At 42.3% G+C, this 18,323-nt stretch overlaps 1 protein-coding gene across 2 annotated transcripts in view; it reads left to right on the top strand.

The window, feature by feature from the left end:
• LOC129822740 (transcriptional repressor NF-X1-like) overlaps positions 1-18,323 on the top strand; it is a 30,336-nt gene that overhangs the window by 2,103 nt on the left and 9,910 nt on the right. For both annotated transcript variants that reach the window (XR_008754523.1, XM_055881107.1), the window contains exons 3-18: positions 249-410; positions 842-919; positions 7,687-7,792; positions 7,928-7,999; positions 8,943-9,082; positions 9,226-9,325; positions 9,513-9,724; positions 9,805-9,902; positions 15,605-15,635; positions 15,758-15,840; positions 16,039-16,147; positions 16,541-16,660; positions 16,910-16,989; positions 17,397-17,627; positions 17,910-17,983; positions 18,148-18,246. Coding sequence is in view for 1 of the 2 variants with exons in the window: in XM_055881107.1 (XP_055737082.1) it covers positions 249-410; positions 842-919; positions 7,687-7,792; positions 7,928-7,999; positions 8,943-9,082; positions 9,226-9,325; positions 9,513-9,724; positions 9,805-9,902; positions 15,605-15,635; positions 15,758-15,840; positions 16,039-16,147; positions 16,541-16,660; positions 16,910-16,989; positions 17,397-17,627; positions 17,910-17,983; positions 18,148-18,246 (1,795 nt within the window). In the remaining variant the exon portion in view is untranslated. The remainder of the gene's footprint in view (positions 1-248; positions 411-841; positions 920-7,686; positions 7,793-7,927; positions 8,000-8,942; positions 9,083-9,225; positions 9,326-9,512; positions 9,725-9,804; positions 9,903-15,604; positions 15,636-15,757; positions 15,841-16,038; positions 16,148-16,540; positions 16,661-16,909; positions 16,990-17,396; positions 17,628-17,909; positions 17,984-18,147; positions 18,247-18,323) is intronic.

The following is an 18,323-nucleotide window of genomic DNA, read 5'->3' as shown; positions in this document are numbered from 1 at the left end:
AGTTATCATGTTCATCGTATGTTCCAAATGGCACCCTTTACCCTACATAGTGCACTACTGTTAACCAAAGCCCTATGAGCCATGATCAAAAGTAGTGCACTATATATAGGGAATAGGATGCCATTTGGGATTGAACCATCATTATTAAGACCACTCCAGTTATGGTTATGGTCCACTCTGGCTCTGACCCTCCTGGACTGGTGCTGGTTATGTTTTGGAGTCTAGTGACTCTCTCCATCTCTGTCCAGGTTGCCTGATTGAGCAGCTGTCCGAGGAGAAGTATGAGTGCATGGTGTGCTGTGAGGTGATCAGGGTGATGGCACCTGTCTGGAGCTGTCTCAGCTGTTTCCATGTATTCCATCTCAACTGCATCAAGAAGTGGGCCCGCTCCCCAGCCTCACAGGCAGACGGTAGGCCGAACACAGACAGACAAACAGGCAGACACGTGTGCAATTTAAGCACTGCCCAGCAGTGACTCATTCAGCTGTGCATCTATTCATGAGTTTTAACACAATAGTCCTCCATAGATAGCACATTGCTGTTCCACCCAGACAATACATGAGTGCAAATTCTGCACGACAGATGAGGCTACAATATCCACTGTAGCAAAAATATGGCCGAAGTGACCTTATCCTAATTGCAGTGGCCAATGCGAAGTGGCCTTCTATTATCTTAATTGCAGCTAATGTGCGCTGTTACTTCTGTACTAACAATGTCACAATATATTGTAGATTATAACTTTATTTAAGATGTATTGCACATATTGTGGACAACCATCATTCTTAAAGAGATCTGTGAAGGATGCTATATGTGATATACACGTTTTTGCTCTAATTTGCAGAAACAAATGATGGATGGAGGTGTCCAGCTTGTCAGAATGTTGTCTTCCAACCCCCAAACACCTACAAGTGCTTCTGTGGTAAGTGATTAGCTAATAGCCATTATTTCCAGACAGTAGTGCATCCATAGTCTTTCTCGTTCATTGAGATGCTTTGCGCATAATGTAAGGGATAATCAACAAGGGGTTATGCGTTCTATGGAAAATAACGAATGACTCGTTTCGCATTGGCTTGAAAGGCATTCTAGAGCATGCATTATTTAAGTGATAAGGCCCGAGATCGTCAAGGCCCGGCAAACCGTGCTAATTTATCCTCCAAACTCTGGCTTTGAGGGCATTATCACTTTTATACAACGGGTTACCAACATATTCAAATAATGATTGACAGATTTTCATTAAATGTTATTTTGATATATTATTCATACTTTTTCCATCCTTTCACAAGCTATAGTCCCAACACTTGTTGCAACTAGGGCTGTTGCGGTGACCGTATGACCGCCTCCACGTGACCGATTAGTCACAGTAGTTAGGCTTCTCCAAGCTCTTATGCTGCTGATGGTCATTAGTAGCCTACCAAGCATGCTAACTGCCTGGTACTCAGCACTGTATTGTCCACTCTAATCAATCTGACATCAATGCAAAGGAAACCAAAATTCTAATCAAATACTTCAGGAGAGCTCATGTTGCGCAACATTTCTATAGGCTATGCAATTGTGGGAGAAAACAAGAGTGATGGGCGCCAATAAAAAGAGCATCCCATCAGCTTTCTATAGGCTAGGCTTACTAAATATTTCTCAACTTCCCTAATATTAAGCACGTTGCTTATATTTACAACAGGAGTATAGGCTACCTGGCTGGCATGAAATAAACCATGCGGGAAAGGAGGTTACCTAGTCAGTTGTGCAATTGAATGCCTTCAACTGAAATGTCTTCCGCATTTAACCCAACCCATCAATCAGAGAGGTGCGGGGGCCTGTCTTAATCGACATCCATGTCTTCTGCGCCAGGGGAACACTGCCTTGCTCAGAGGCAGAACGACAGATCTTTACCTTGTCAGCTCGGTGATTCGATCAAGCAACCTTTTGGTTACTGGCCCAACTCTCTAACCACTAGGCTACCTGCCGCCAAAGCGTCCTCCATTTGCTATTTATAGTTGAAGTCGGAAGTTTACATATACCTAAGCCAAATACATTTGAACTCAGTTTTTCACAATTCCTGACATTTAATCCTAGTAAAAATTCCCTGTCTTAAGTCAGTTAGAATCACCACTTTATTTTAAGAATGTGAAATGTCAGAATAATAGTGGAGAGAATGATTTATTTCAGGTTTTATTTCTTTCACCTCATTCCCAATGGGTCAGAAGTTTACATGCACTCAATTAGTATTTGGTAGCATTGCCTTTTAAATGGTTTAACTTGGGTCAAATGTTTCGGGTAGCCTTCACAAGCTTTCCACAATAAGTTGGGTGAATTCTGGCACATTCCTCCTGACAGAGCTGGTGTAACTGAGTCAGGTTTGTGGGCCTCCTTGCTTACACACACTTTTTCAGTTCTGCCCACACATTTTCTATGGGATTGATGTCAGGGCTTTGTGATAGCCACTCCAATACCTTGACTTTGTTGTCCTTAAGCCATTTTGCCACAACTTTGGAAGTTTGCTTTGTCCATTTGGAACACCCATTTGCGACCAAGCTTTAACTTCCTGACTGATGTCTTGAGATGTTGCTTCAATATATCCACATAATGTTCCTGCCTCATGATGCCATCTCTTTTGTGAAGTGCACCAGTCCCTCCTGCAGCAAAGCACCCCCACAACATGATGCTGTTTCCCCCGTGCTACACGGTTGGGATGGTGTTCTTCAGCTTGCAAGCCTCCCCCTTTTTCCTCCAAACATAACAATGGTCATTATGGCCAAACAGTTCTATTTTTGTATCATCAGACCAGAGGACATTTCTCCAAAAAGTACGATCTTTGTCCCCATGTGCAGTTGCAAACCGTAATCTGTCTTTTTTATGGTGGTTTTGGAGCAGTGGTTTCTTTCTTGCTGAGCAGCCTTTTAGGTTATGTCGATATAGGACTCGTTATACTGTGAATATAGGAGACAGAACGTTCTGTCTCTAGGAGACAGAACGTGTCTCCTTCCTGAGCGGTATGATGGCTGCATGGTCCCATGGTGTTTATACTTGCGTACAATTGTTTGTACATATGAACATCGTACCTTCAGGCATTTGGAAAATGCTCCCAAGGATGAACCAGACTTGTGGAGGTCTAAAATTTTGGGGCTGATATCTTTTGATTTTCCCATGATGTCAAGCAAAGAGGTCCTGAGTTTGAAGGTAGGCCGTGAAATAAATCCACAGGTACACCTCAAATTGACTCAAATGATGTCAATTAGCCAATCAGAAGCTTCTAAAGCCATGACATAATTTTCTGGAATTTTCCAAGCTATTTAAAGGCACAGTCAACTTAGTGTATGTAAACTTCTGACCGACTGGAATTGTGATACAGTGAATTATAAGTGAAATAATCTGTCTGTAAACAATTGTTGGAAAAATTACTTGTCATGCACAAAGTAGATGCCCTAACCGACTTGCCAAAACTATAGTTTGTTGACAAGAAATTTGTGGAGTGGTTGAAAAATGAGTTTTAATGACTCCAACCTAAGTGTATGTAAACTTCTGACTTCAACTCTAAGTGCATAGATTACCTGTTTTTTTTCCCGCTGCCCCTGTTTCGATACAGGTGCATGATAATGGTCCATTCTAAATCGAAACAAATGTCACATTATTTAGTATATGTAAATACCAGATTAAATCAACTTTTCGGACGCCTCATGTTGCCTAGCCCATAGGCCTATATGTTTTAATAAGGTTTGTATCACAACTATCACATAGTGTTGTGTGTTCCTTCCAAACAACTATACTTTAGTTTCATCTGTCCACAGAATATTTTAGCCAGGTGCTCTTTTGTGAACTTCAGACGTGCAGCAATGTTTTTTGGGGGACAGCAGTGGCTTCTTCCGTGGTGTCCTACCATGAACACCATTCTCGTTCAGTGTTTTACGTATCGTAGACTCGTCAACAGAGATGTTGGCATGTTCCAGAGATTTCTAAGTCTTTATCTGATACTCTAGGATTCTTCTTAACCTCTTTGAGCATTCTGCTCTGTGCTCTTGCAGTCATCTTTGCAGGACGGCCACTCCTAGGGAGAGTAGCAACAGTACTGAACTTTCTCCATTTATAGACAATTTCATGGACTGATGAACATCAAGCCTTTTAGAAATACTTTTGTAACCCTGTCCAGCTTTATGCAAGACAACAATTATTAAACTTAGGTCTTCTGAGATGTCTTTTGTTCGAGGCATGGTTCACATCAGGCAATGCTTCTTGTGAATCGCAAACTCAAATTTTGTGTTTTTTGTTTTTTTTTAGGCATGGAAGCTCTAACCAAAATCTCCAATCGCGTCTCATTAGTTGGACTCCAGGTTAGCTGACTTGACTCCAATTAGCTTTTTGGAGAAGTCATTAGCCTAGGGGTTCACATGCTTTTTCCAACCTACACTGTGAATGTTTAAATTGTGTATTCAATATATACAAGAAAAATACAAGAATTGTTATTAGTTGAAGCACACTGTCTATTGCAGGGGTGTCAAACTCATTCCACGGAGGGCCTAGTGTCTGCAGGTTTTTGGTTTTTCCTTTAAATAAAGCCCTAAACAACCAGGTGTGGGGAGTTCCTAACTAATTAGTGATGTTAATTCATCAATCAAGTACAAGGGAGGAGAGAACCCGCAGACACTCGGCCCCCCGTGGAATGAGTTTGACACCTGTGGTCTATTGTGACTTAATTTGATTTGATCTTCATCTATGACACATTTATGCAGTAATCCAGGTAATTCCAAAGGGTTCACGTACTTTTTTTGCCACTGCAGTACGTGAGTTTCAAGTTTGGGGAAGATCATTTTCACCATAAAAATTCACCTTTATAATAAAAGCATTACATGCATAATTGCATTTGTGGTCACTTTTGGTAATGGTGTTTTCCGCTAATGGAACATTCGCGCTTACTATTATGTGCCCATTACTGCGCTTATAATGTGAAGAAATAAACTATTAGGCTATGAACATTTTAAGCTAAACATTCTGATCTGTTGCGTCAGCCACATTGCCTAAAAAGTTTTTTTCCATGCTATTGGTTGTATTAATTTGGGATCTATCGCATCCATCAACTGTCCCAGACTGTTTGGAATATTTATTTATCGAATAGAATAGGTCGACTTTTGTATTGTGGGGGATAGAAGATTGACATAGGCTAGTGCTTTTGCTGTTTGTTAGGCCTACTTATCTTGTTTTCGTCAGCGCCCAGTTGCGTCCCCGATTACGGCCACAAAGGGAATGCCGCCGGGAAATTCAAGTCATTATCAAGTGCTTGTCAAATTGTGAAATGAGAGACAATTGGCGTGTGTACAGCCTGCGCAAAAAACTAAGCAGAGCTTAGTAGAACAACTTTTGTACATTTGTAGAACAACTAAAGGTAACTCTAAATTAAGCATATAGGAGTACCTATTTCTTTGTTAACCGCTCCACACAGAATAGACGCATGTGCTCACTCCCTCAAATTCTTTGGAGAAAATGTAGATTTTTTTCTGCTTTGTTCAATTGTATTCTTCATACTATAAAATAATGCCACGGAATTGTAAACAAATCTTATCTGCTAAATGAAATAGTGCTTCCCACAGCCATTTGGCACATCAGGACCTAGGCTATATTACATGGATTTATTACTTTTTAAAATGTGTGGAAGCCAGGAGATGCTAAACGTGTTTTATGTTAATGGTAAATTACCATGAGACCGACAGTTATTTGCTTGACAATCACCGGCTGACAAGTTTGTGACCTCCACAGCCCTAGTTGCAACCCAAGCCAACTGGTTGTTCGTTCTATCAGTTCGGTTGCTAGAGACGTAACCCAGTCGTGCAGTCTTTTTGTTCTGTAATGTTTGTTCTAAATGTTCCATTGCCATACTGACTGGCAATGTTCTTATCCCTTGCTTTCTAGCTAGCCAACTGTAGCTAACTTAGTCACGTCAAAAAGTGCAGCCAGAATAACAGCGAAGTAGGTGCATTTGCATTTGTTCAAGCTGTTTTCTAGAGACATTTATTTTGATACATTCATAACAATGAGCTAATGAGGTGCGATTTTTGCCTGGCATAGAAAATGTGCTCTTCCGTCAGGACACTGTTGTTCAAAGAAGCTAGCCAACAACACAGCTAACACAATCACTTCAAACTGAAGCTGGAAAGACAGCAAACTGGATGTATTTCGTTTTACCTTTTTTTCAATTGACATTTCTTTGTATATATCCATAAAAATGATGCCAGCTGATTCATGATTTTGACTGGCTGAGAAATGCTGTCTGTCGGTCTCATCCCAACTCCTGATGCGTTCATTACTATGGAACAGCTGGGGATTGAATTTGAATGTTGAAACAATGATTCAAATGTCGTAGAGACCGACCGCAAGGTTTCTACAAATCTCCGCTGTTGAAAACTAAATGTTAGTCTAAAAGAAATGTAAGAATGTCTAGATACTTTTTTTTATAGTGGGGATCAAGTTTATAAATTGCCTGGTTGGGCTGATGAGACCGTGGATTGCACAGTCAGATGGAACAGATTAAATAGTCATTTTAACGTCATAGGTTTAGCTGGTGGTAATATGTGGAATAGACACTGGCTGGAATGAGGTCTTTAACCAATCAGCATTCAGGATTAGAACCACCCGTTGTGTAATTCCCTATAATGCACGGTATAATACAGTGGCTAATGCGTGAAGTTGCATCTTTCATGGAGTTGCATTATTTTCCAGAGACCGTTTACATTTTATACCAGGCTATGATTTAACATATTAGAAATGTGTTCAACATCCACTGAAGTAGCTTGCAAGTTTACTAGATAGCTACAATAATAGTTGCCTTGGTAACCAGACAGACTTTCTAGTTTAGCAAACCACCATCAGCTTGACATTATAAAAATCAAATTCAACAATGAATGTTTTATATTCAACTTTAGCTTTTCAAAAGCTGCTCTAACATAGAACATTTTGAGTGCACTTCATAGCCATTGAATTATACCGTGGATTACAAGGAAATAATGCATGCTCTCGAACAGCGATTCTTAACTTGTGGGTTGCGACCCAAGTGAGGTTTTGAATGGGTCGCAGGTGTCTAAGTAAAAATAATAATAAATATTAACAACTTCTCCAGTCTGAACTTAAACTATTTAAACCAGGTAGAAAGTGTGTAGAAAAGATCATGAACTTACTTTTTTTTTTATGTGTAATTTAATCTCAGAAAAAAATCTATTTTCAATAGAGCTATTAGTAGTGCTATTTTGGTTGATTTAGTGGTCTCATACCAGTGAGTTTTTATATTTTTTTTATAGACATTCTTCATCAAGAATATGGGCAAAATGTATTTATTGACAATTAGAGGTGGGAATGTTGGTCCCTTGTTTTATAATTTGCTATATTGCTACATCTAATATCAATACAGTATTAAAAATAGTTTTCCAGATTGTATATTGGTGATTATTTTTCGCAATGCGAATATATTGGTTCATGACTTGGACGACGTTGTTCAATTTGGGTCCCAAGGCAAAACCAGTTGAAACACTGCTTTAGAATGCCCTTCAAGACAATCACGAGTATTCAACAATGCCATGGTACAAAATGAATAAAGTTGAATCATCTCAATGACACTGACCTGATAAAATAAACAAGTAGTAGAAATCAATTTCCTTTTCCAGAGGTCTTTCTCTGTACTGTGTTTCCTTATTCTGGTGTGATTGACAGGCAAAGTGACCAACCCGGAGTTCCAGCGTAGCGAGATCCCACACAGCTGTGGAGATATGTGTGGGAAGAAGAGGAGCGGAGCGGACTGCAAGCACCCCTGTAACATGTGAGACACAACCCAACCCATACCTCAACCCAACTCATACATAACAAACCTCATCCCACCACCACATAACAATCTGTAGTTCAACAACATGAAGAGGTTGTCTTGATTGTGTCTCCTCTGTGGTTGTCTCTGCAGCTTGTGTCACCCCGGGCCTTGTCCACAGTGTCCTGCCTTTGTCACCAAAGCCTGCATCTGTGGAAGAACCAGGTACTGTATATCCTCTTGACCTAATGTTTGCGTCCCAAAATGGGCCCATAGGGATCTGGTCAAAGTAGTGCACTATATAGGGAATAGGGTGCCTTTTGGGACTTAGACAAATGTCTACATCGTACTAACCCATTGTTTATTTACATACAGTTGAAGTCGGAAGTTTACATACACTTTAGCCAAATACATTTATACTCAGTTTTTCGTAATTCCTGACATTTTAATCCATGTAAAAATTCCCTCTTATTTATGTCAGTTAAGATCACCACTTTGTTTAAGAATGTGAAATGTCAGAATAATAGAGAATGATTTATTTCAGCTTTTATTTCTTTCATCACATTCCCAGTGGGTCAGAAGTTTACATACACTCAATTAGTATTTGGTAGCATTGCCTTTAAGTTGTTTAACTTAGGTCAAACGTTTCAGGTAGCCTTCCACAGCCTTCCCACAATATGTTGGGTGAATTTTGGCCCATTCCTCCTGACAGAGCTGGTGTAACCGAGTCAGGTTTGTAGGCCTCCTTGCTCGCACAGGCTTTTTCAGTTCTGCCCACAAATTTTCTATAGGATTGAGGTCAGGGCTTTGTGTTGGCCACTCCAATACCTTGACTTTGTTGTCCTTAAGCCATTTTGCCACAACTTTGGAAGTATGCTTGGGGTCATTGTCCATTTGGAAGACCCATTTGCGACCAAGCTTTAACGTCCTGACTGATGTCTTTAAATGTTGCTTCAATATATCCACATAATTTTCCTACCTCATGATGCCATCTATTTTGTGAATTGCACCAGTCCCTCCTGCAGCAATGCACCCCCACAACATGAGGCTGTTTCCCCCGTGCTTCACGGTTGGGATGGTGTTCTTCGGTTTGCAAGCATCCCCTTTATTCCCCCAAAGATAACGATGGTCTTTTCACAGTAAAACACATCCATACTTCTCTCTGCAGTCAGCCAATGCGGTGTGGCCAGGCCACTGCCATCCACTGTGACAAGCAGTGTGACTTGATCCTCAACTGTACCGAACACACCTGTACCCAGGCGTGCCACAGCGGACTGTGCCAGCCGTGCCAACTACAGGTCCAGCAGGGTGAGATGCTACAAGAAGTTCCGCATAATATAAAAAATTGTATTGACTTTGTCCTGGTCTCAATGTCTTAGCTATGGTAATGCGTTACACTGATGCAGTCTCCTGTTTTTCTTAACCTTTGACTTGCTGACGTGCTGTTGCAGTGTGCTACTGTGGTGTTGTCTCTCGGGAGGTGCTGTGTGGGACGGATAACGACTGCTTTGACGGCTCAGGACACTTCTCCTGTCAGCAAGCATGTGGCAAGTAAGTTCTAACCAGCAGATAGAAAACAACTTTGTAGTTTGCTACTGTGAGAATATGATTTATTTCCGCCTGAAGATTAGTCAGTAATGTCTTAGCCAGATTTGCGGAGCATCCTTTTCCTTGCTCCAATCATGCCTTGTATATTATTGATTGATTTTTCTGATTCGCAATATTTTCTCGCTCCCAGGTTGTTGGACTGTGAGGCCCACCGATGCAAGCAGGTGTGCCACCGTGGGCCGTGCCAGCCGTGCCCACGCTCCCCCAGGCTGGTGAGGAGTTGCCCCTGTGGACAGACGGCCTTGGCCAAGCTGCTGGGCTACCCTGAGCGCCGCAGCTGCTCTGACCCCATCCCTTCCTGTGGCAAGACCTGCAACAAGCCCCTGCCCTGTGGATCCAACGGTAAGACCGACAGTGTGTCCACATGTGTGATCTCTCTATGGGATTTAAATGTGTTGACTTGTTCCCCCATGTCATTACAGAGACCATCCACATCTGTGAGAAGCTGTGCCACGAGGGCTGCTGTGGCCCCTGCTCACTCACCTCCACCATCAAATGCAGATGTGGCTCTAAGATCAATGTTAGTCCCCAAAAAGGAGTACTGTACATCTATGGTGTTTGTGTCATGCTTGTATCATGAGGGCAAGTCTTCTAATGTAATCAAATTTGTATTTGTCACATGCACCAAATACAACCGGTGTAGACCTTACAGTGAAACTCTTACTTACAAGCCCTTAACCAACAATGCTTTACGAAGTTTTAAGAAAAAATAAATGTAACAAATAATTAAACAGCAGTAAAATAACAATAGTTAGGCTATATACAGGGGGTACTGGTACAGAGTTGATGTGCGGGGGCACCGGTTAGTCGAGGTAATTGAAGTAATATGTACATGTAGGTAGAGTTAAAGTGACTATGCATAGATAATAAACAGAGTAGCAGCAGTGTAAAAGAGGGGTCTGGGTAACCCTTTGATTAGCTGTTCATGAGTCTTATGGCTTGGGGGTAGAAGCTGTGAAGAAGCTTTTGGACTTGGCGCTCCATTACTGCTTGCTGTGAGGGAGAAGAGTCAATGACTAGGGTGGCTGGAGTCTTTGCCATTTTTTTAGGGCTTTCCTCTGACACAGCCTGGTATAGAGGTCCTGGATGGCAGGAAGCTTGGCCCCGGTGATGTACTGGGCCATACGCACCACCCTCTGTAGTGCTTTGCGGTCGGAGGCCGAGCAGTTGCCATACCAGGCAGTGATGCAACCAGTCAGGATGCTCTTGATGGTGCAGCCGTAGAACCTATTGAGGATCTTAGGACCCCATGCCAAATCTTTTCAGTCCCCTGAGGGGGAATAGGTTTTGTTGTGCCCTCTTCACAACTGTCTTAATGTGCTTAGACCATGTTAGTTTGTTGGTGATGTGAACATCAAGGAACTTGAAGCTCTCAACCTGCTCCACTACAGCCCTGTCGATGAGCACGCCCCCATTCTCAGTCTTTATCCTGTGGTACACAATCAACTCCTTTGTCTTGATCATGTTGAGGGAGAGGTTGTTGTCCTGGCACCACACGGCCAGGTCTCTGACCACCTCCCTATAGGCTGTCTCATCATTGTCAGTGATCAGGCCTACCACTATTGTGTCATCAGCAAACTTAATGATGGTGTTGGAGTCGTGCCTGGCCATGCAGTCATGAGTGAACAGGGAGTACAAGGAGGGGACTGAGCACGTACCCCTGAGGGGCCCCTGTGTTGAGGATCAGCGTGGCGGATGTGTTACCTTCCCTTACCACCTGGGGCAGCCCGTCAGGAAGTCCAGGATCCAGTTGCAGAGGGAGGTGTTTAGTCCCAGGATCCTTAGCTTAGTGATGTGCTTTGAGGGCACTATGGTGTTGAACACTGAGCTGCAGTCAATGAATAGCATTCTCACATAGGTGTTCTTTTAATCCAGGTGGGAAAGGGCAGCTTGGAGTGCAATAGATTGCATCATCTGTGGATCTGTTGGGGCGGTATGCAAATTGGGTGTGGGTCTAGGGTTTCTGGGATAATGGCGTTGATGTGAGTCATGACCAGCCTTCCAAAGCACTTCATGGCTACAGATGTGAGTGCTACGGGTCGGTACTCATTTAGGCAGGTTACCTTAGTGTTCTTGGGCACAGACACTATGGTGGTCCGCATGTTGGTATTACAGACTCCGTCAGGGACAGGTGGAAAGTGTCAGTGAAGACAATTGCCAGTTGGTCAGCGCATGCTCGGAGTGCACGTCCTGGTAATCCGTCTGGCCCTGCGGCCTTGTGAATGTTGACCTGTATAAAGGTCTTGCTCACATCGGCTACAGAGAGCGTGATCACACAGTCGTCCGGAACAGCTGATGCTCTCATGCGTGTTTCAGTGTTACTTTCCTAGAAGCGAGCATAGAAGTAATTTAGCTCATCTGGTAGGCTTGTGTCACTAGGCAGCTCGCGACTGTGCTTCCCTTTGTAGTCTGTAATAGTTAGCAAGCCCAGCCACATCCGACAAGTGTCGGAGCCGCTGTAGTACGATTCGATCTTAGTCCTGTATTGACCCTTTGCCTGTTTTTTGGTTCGTCGGAAGAGCACAGCGGGATTTCTTATAAGCTGCCGGGTTAGTCCCGCTCCTTGAAAGCGGCAGCTCTATCCTTTAGCTCAGTGCGGATGTTGCCTATAATCCATGGCTTCTAGTTTGGTATGGCCGTACGGTCACTGTGGCGACAATGTCATCGATGCACTTATTGATGAAGCCAGTGATTAATGTGTACTCATCAATGCCATCGGAAGAATCCCTGAATATTTTAGTCTGTGCTAGCAAAACAGTCCTGTAGCATAGCATCTGCTTCATCTGACCACTTTCTTATTGACTGAGTCACTGGTGCTTCCTGCTTTAGTTTTTGCTTGTAATCAGGAATCAGGAGGATAGAAGTAAGGTTAGATTTGCCAAATGGAGGGCGAGGGAGAGTGTCTCTGTGTGGAGTAAAGGTGGTCTAGAGCTTTCTTTTTTTCTCTGGTTGCAGGTTTAACATGCTGGTAGAAATTAGGTAAAATTGATTTAAATGTACCTGCATTAAAGTCCCCGGCCACAAGGAGCTCCGTCTCTGGATGAGCATTTTCCTGTTTGCTTATGGAAAAAGGGTTTCACTAACTAAACTGACAATACATGCAACACCGTAAAACATAACGCACTCATGGCTAGCCTAGGCCTACTACAGTAGTGCCTTCAGAGTATTATCATGAATTGTCTAGATACATGTTAAATACTATGGAGCTCCATACAATTACAAATGAGTTATGTCCAAGCTAAATGAAAGTACAACTTTGTAATGAGTATAATTAACACCGTCTCCCGCAAGAAGAATGAACATTTGACCTACTGACGCGTTTGTCACGTGATTATACAGCTCATTGAGTGTGGTCTTAGTGCCAGCATCAGTTTGTGGTGGTAAATAGACAGCTTTCAAGTAGAGGTCGACCGACTATGATTTTTCAATGCCGATACCGATTATTGGAGGACAAAAAAGCCGATACCGATTAATCGGCCGATTAAAAAAATAATAATAATAATATATATATATATATATATATATATATATATATATATATATATATATATATATATATATATATATATATATATATATATATAAATAATAATTTAAAAAAATAAAATAAATATATATATATATACATACAGTGGGGCAAAAAAGTATTTAGTCAGCCACCAATTGTGCAAGTTCTCCCACTTAAAAAGATGAGAGAGGCCTGTAATTTTCATCATAGGTACACTTCAACTTTGACAGACAGAATGAGGGAAAAAAATCCAGAAAATCACATTGTAGGATTTTTAATGAATTAATTTGCATATTATGGTGGAAAATAAGTATTTGGTCACCTACAAACGAGCAAGATTTCTGGCTCTCACAGACCTGTAACTTCTTCTTTAAGAGGCTCCTCTGTCCTCCACTCGTCCACCTTTTGTCTATTCCATTTGCACAACAGCATGTGAAATTTATTGTCAATCAGGGTTGCTTCCTAAGTGGACAGTTTGATTTCACAGAAGTGTGATTGACTTGGAGTTACATTGTTGTTTAAGTGTTCCCTTTATTTTTTTGAGCAGTGTATATATATATCACATACTCACATTTTTGTAATAATGACATTTGCAACAATACTGAATGAACAATGAACATTTTTATTTCAACTTAATATAATACATAAATTAACACACAGCTCTGAAGTGACAATGATACTGAAGAGTCTGCTTAGGAGACAAATACTCAACTGTTTGAATAAAAATAGAGTAAGTTACCCGTGATGAGTGTTTAAAACAAAAACTTTAATTTCTATATGCAGGAAATCCTAATTTAATAATGGGCATGGTAAGAATTGACAACCAAAGTGCGAGTTATAATTCCCATGACACCTAGCAAAATCTGAAAAGCGGTTCCTTCATTTATTCCATAGGATATTTTTAGATTCACTTAAAATAAGGTCTGTTTCGTGTAGGCTTACATCACCGTGCCAATTTTATAACTGTGTAGATATCCATAGGACAAGGTAACTCTGATCAATATTGGCTAAATATAAGCGAAGATAAAACAAATTGTAGAGTGGATTTATGAAAATATGTTGACAAACGTTACCTTATCCTAGTGAGATTTACACGGGTATCAAAACGTCGAGGCGGTTTAAGCCTGCACGAAACACAGACCTTATTTGAAGTAGATCACGACATTCTCTATGGAAGACATGAACGGTAAAATAACGAAGGAACCCCTTTCAAGTTATTACAGGAATTATAACGTGTCGTCTATTTCTCTCTAAACCATATACCTTTGACTAATCTGGAAACTATCACCTCGAAAACAAAATGTTTATTCCGTTCCGTATTTTATCTAACGGGTGGCATCCATGAGTCTAAATATTCCTGTTACATTGCACAACCTTCAATGTTGTCATAATTACGTAAAGTTCTGGCAAATTAGTTCAAAGAGCCAGGCGGCCCAAACTGTTGCATATACCCTGACTCTGCGTGCAATGAACGCAAGAGAAATGACACAATTTCACCTGGTTAATATTGCCTGCTAACCTGGATTTCTTTTACAAATATATACTTGTGTATTAATTTTAAAGGCATTGATGTTTATGGTTAAGTACACATTGGAGCAATGACAGTCATTGATTGTTTTTTATAAGATAAGTTTAATGCTAGCTAGCAACTTACCTTAGCTTACTGCATTTGCTAACAGGCAGGCTCCTCGTGGAGTGCAATGTAATCAATGCAAGATTTGATCCCCCGAGCTGACGAGGTTAAAAATCTGTCGTTCTGCACCTAAACCAGGCAGAACTTTCCTAGGCCGTCATTGAAAATAAGAATGTGTTCTTAACTGACTTGCCTAGTTAAATAAAGATTAAATAAAGGTGTTAATAAAATAAAATAAAAAATCTGCAAATCGGCGCCCAAAAATACAGATTTCCGATTGTTATGAAAACTTGAAATCGGCCATTCCAATTAATCGGTCGACCTCTACTTTCAAGAATTTAGATAAACTCTCTTGGTAAATAGTGTGGTCTACAGCCTATGAGATACTTTACCTCAAGTGAACAAAACCTCGAGACTTCCTTAGATTAGTGCACCAGCTGTTACAATATACATAGACTGCCACCTCTTGTCTTACCAGAGGCCGCTGTTCTATCCTGCCGAAAAAGCTTAAAACCCGGCAGCTGTATTTTATTAATGTCGTCGTTTAGCCACGACTCCGTGAAACATAAGATATTACCGTTTTTAATGTCCCGTTGGTAGGATATACGTGATCGTAGTTTGTCGATTTTAATTTCCATTGATTGACGTTGGCTAATAGGACCGATGGTAAAGGGAGATTACCCGCTCTCTGCCGGATCCTTACAAGGCACCCGGACCTTCGTCCCCGATATCTCTCTCTCCTGCGAATGACGGGGATGAGGTTCTTGTCGGGCGTCTGAAGTAAATCGTTCCCGTCCGACTCGTTAAAGAAAAAGTATTCCTCCAGTACGGGGTGAGTAAACGATGTCCTGATATCTACATGCTCTTTTCGGTCATAAGACACGGTGGCAGGAACATTATGTACAAAATAAGTTACAAATAACGTGAAAAAACATGCACAATTGGTTAAGGGACTGTAAAACGGGAGCCACCTCCAGCGCCAATTTCAATAGTTCTGTATAGATTGCTCACTGTTGCAAATGGAGGTGTAATTCTGTTCTATCAAAGAGCACCCCTGAAGACCAACTCTCTTTGTTTTCAGGATGTTCCCTGTGCAACCATCCAGAATGAAGGTAGGATTTTTTTCATTCTTGGGGGGGGGGGTGTAGCCACTGTACTTACTAAAAGTAGATTTGTCTTGTACTTAAGTGCCTCATCCATTTTATTTCATCTCTTTCCTGCCTCCCAATTGTAGATGGACTGATTTTTACCTGTGAGAAGCGCTGCCTCAAGAAGCGCTCCTGTGGCCGACACAAATGTGGCGAGCTGTGCTGTGTGGTGAGTGACAGAAAGCAGTGTGTGGCACCCAGTTTGTAAAGAACACAGTCAGGAAGTAAAAGTCATACACTAGTTACCTGAATGAATTTGGTAGTAGTTATTAGGAATGAATTGATGGCACTACAGAGGGCATCCAGATGTGCTTGCCTACTATCTAGCTGGTGTAACACTGACATATGTCGTGTCCCCGCCCCATAGGGTGCAGAACACACATGCTCTCTGGTCTGTGGCTACAAGCTCAACTGTGGCCTCCACCGCTGCCAAGAGCTCTGTCACCGTGGGAACTGCCAACCCTGCTGGCAAACCAGTGAGTTCCAGTCAAAGTTCCCAGTGCTGCTCCCAGTGGCACTGCCAACAGATGTTGACATGCCAGCAGATGCACAGACGCCAAAGTCAATTAAGTCATTTTATCCAGGCTTTGCGATTCTTTGTGGTTCAAATGGCAATGTTCCTCACCATATCTTATCTTGCTTAAGTCTAGAGCACATCCTATTTCACAAGGTAGGAAGTCCATTTACTATACCGGTGGACTTTTGGGGGTGAATCTTAACTTCCACTTAATTTTCACTTAGTCTCCTATTGACGTGTGTGTACAGTATGCTGTGTCTTGATCGTTGAGATCACATGGCCCCATTAGCTAAGTAACATGCCAGACCGGTTGTCACGTCCATCTGATTGCCTGCCTGTTTCCTGTGTGTAGGTTTTGATGAGCTGGCGTGCCACTGTGGGGGGACTGTCCTGTTCCCCCCAATCGCCTGTGGCACCAAGCCCTTAGAGTGTAAGAACCTGTGTACCAGGAGGCACAAGTGTGACCATCAAGGTAAAGAATCGAGCTACCTCTAGAACCAAAGAAATCACTACAATTCACCTGGAAGACTGCATGTCATGACATCTCTTACGAGCTGCATTCCTATTTAGTGCACTACTTTTGACCAAGGCACTATATATATAGTTTTATATAAAACTATATATGTTTTTTTATATAGTTTTATATAAAACCTTTCTTTTTATAGTGCCTGAGAATGTTTATTCTTCGGTCTCATCTCATACTGTCTGTTTATGTCCTCAGTGTTCCATAATTGCCACAGTGAGGAGAAGTGCCCACCCTGTACTTACCTCACTCAGAAGTGGTGCATGGGAAAGCATGAGGTAACTTTCCTGATATTAGCCTATTGGCTATCTAATCTTCAACCGGCTTCCATTTGAAAGTATAGTGTGTGTCCTAAATGGCACCCTATTCCCTATATCAGGGGTGTCAAACTCATTCCACGGAGGGCCTAGTGTCTGCAGGTTTTTGGTTTTTCCTTTCAATAAAGCCCTAGACAACCAGGTGTGGGGAGTTCCTAACTAATTAGTGATGTTAATTCATCAATCAAGTACAAGGGAGGAGCGAAAACCCGCAGACACTCGGCCCTCCGTGGAATGAGTTTGACACCTGTGCCCTATATAGTACACTCCGTTTGACCAGAGCCCTATGGGCTGTAGTCAAAAGTAGTGTACTATATATGGAATATGGTGCTGTTTGGGATACTTCACTAAAGCCTTTTCCCCCGCAGCGAAGGAGCAACATTCCGTGCCACCTGCAGGACATCTCCTGTGGTCTGACCTGCAACAAGGTGCTGCTGTGTGACCTCCACCGCTGCCGCCGCATCTGCCACCGGGGAGAATGTCTGGCCGAGGGCGCCTGCCGCCAGCCCTGTGTGCTGCCCCGCGCCGACTGTGGCCACCCCTGCAACGCCCCTTGCCACAAGGGCACTAGTTGCCCGCGTAAAACCTGCACTGCCAAGGTACAAAAAGCGAAATGTTAAACCAACTGACTCGAGGGATTTTATCCTGGTTAAATAAAGGCTAATTAAATAAATGTGGCACCTGTGCTATAGAGAGACTGCACTACATTTAGGGTGACATTCTGACAGTAAACATATGGAGAATTTCCCCCGAAATGACCGTAGCTCTTCAAATACTCGGACACATGGGTCAGACGTGGAGATACAGGCAGCCGTGTTGGACTGCAGCAGTCTTCTTCTTGTGGCCAGGGTTTCATGTCAGTTTCCACGTCTGCCCCACAGGTGGCGCTACAGTGTGACTGCGGCCGGAGAAAGGAAACGGTAGTGTGCACGGAGGCAGCCAGTGCCCATCAGAGGTGCGCGCGCGTGTGTCCTTATGTGCCTGTACAGTAGAATCAAACAACTACCCTAAATGCGTGCTCTAAACCAGAGTTTTCACCAATTCCATGCTCACTTTTCCGAACTTGACTGTGCATGCGGTGCCAAACAGTGGTTCCCAGTATGTGTCCCTGTGCTGTAGGTATGCAGCCATTGCCATGGCCAGTAAGCTGTCTGACATGCAGCTGGGTGACTCTGTAGACATCGGTCTCATCACTAAGAAGGAGATGAAACAGACCAAGTAAGATGGGACCAAACCTGACTCAAAGCTTATAGCATACAAAACATAGTTATTCACCTTGTACAAAATATGAGTGT

This window comes from Salvelinus fontinalis, chromosome 25 (assembly GCF_029448725.1).
Source record: "Salvelinus fontinalis isolate EN_2023a chromosome 25, ASM2944872v1, whole genome shotgun sequence".
NCBI classification, from domain to species: Eukaryota; Metazoa; Chordata; class Actinopteri; order Salmoniformes; family Salmonidae; genus Salvelinus; species Salvelinus fontinalis.
Note: the sequence above shows the minus strand (reverse complement) of the source record. Positions and strands in the feature narration are given on the sequence as shown.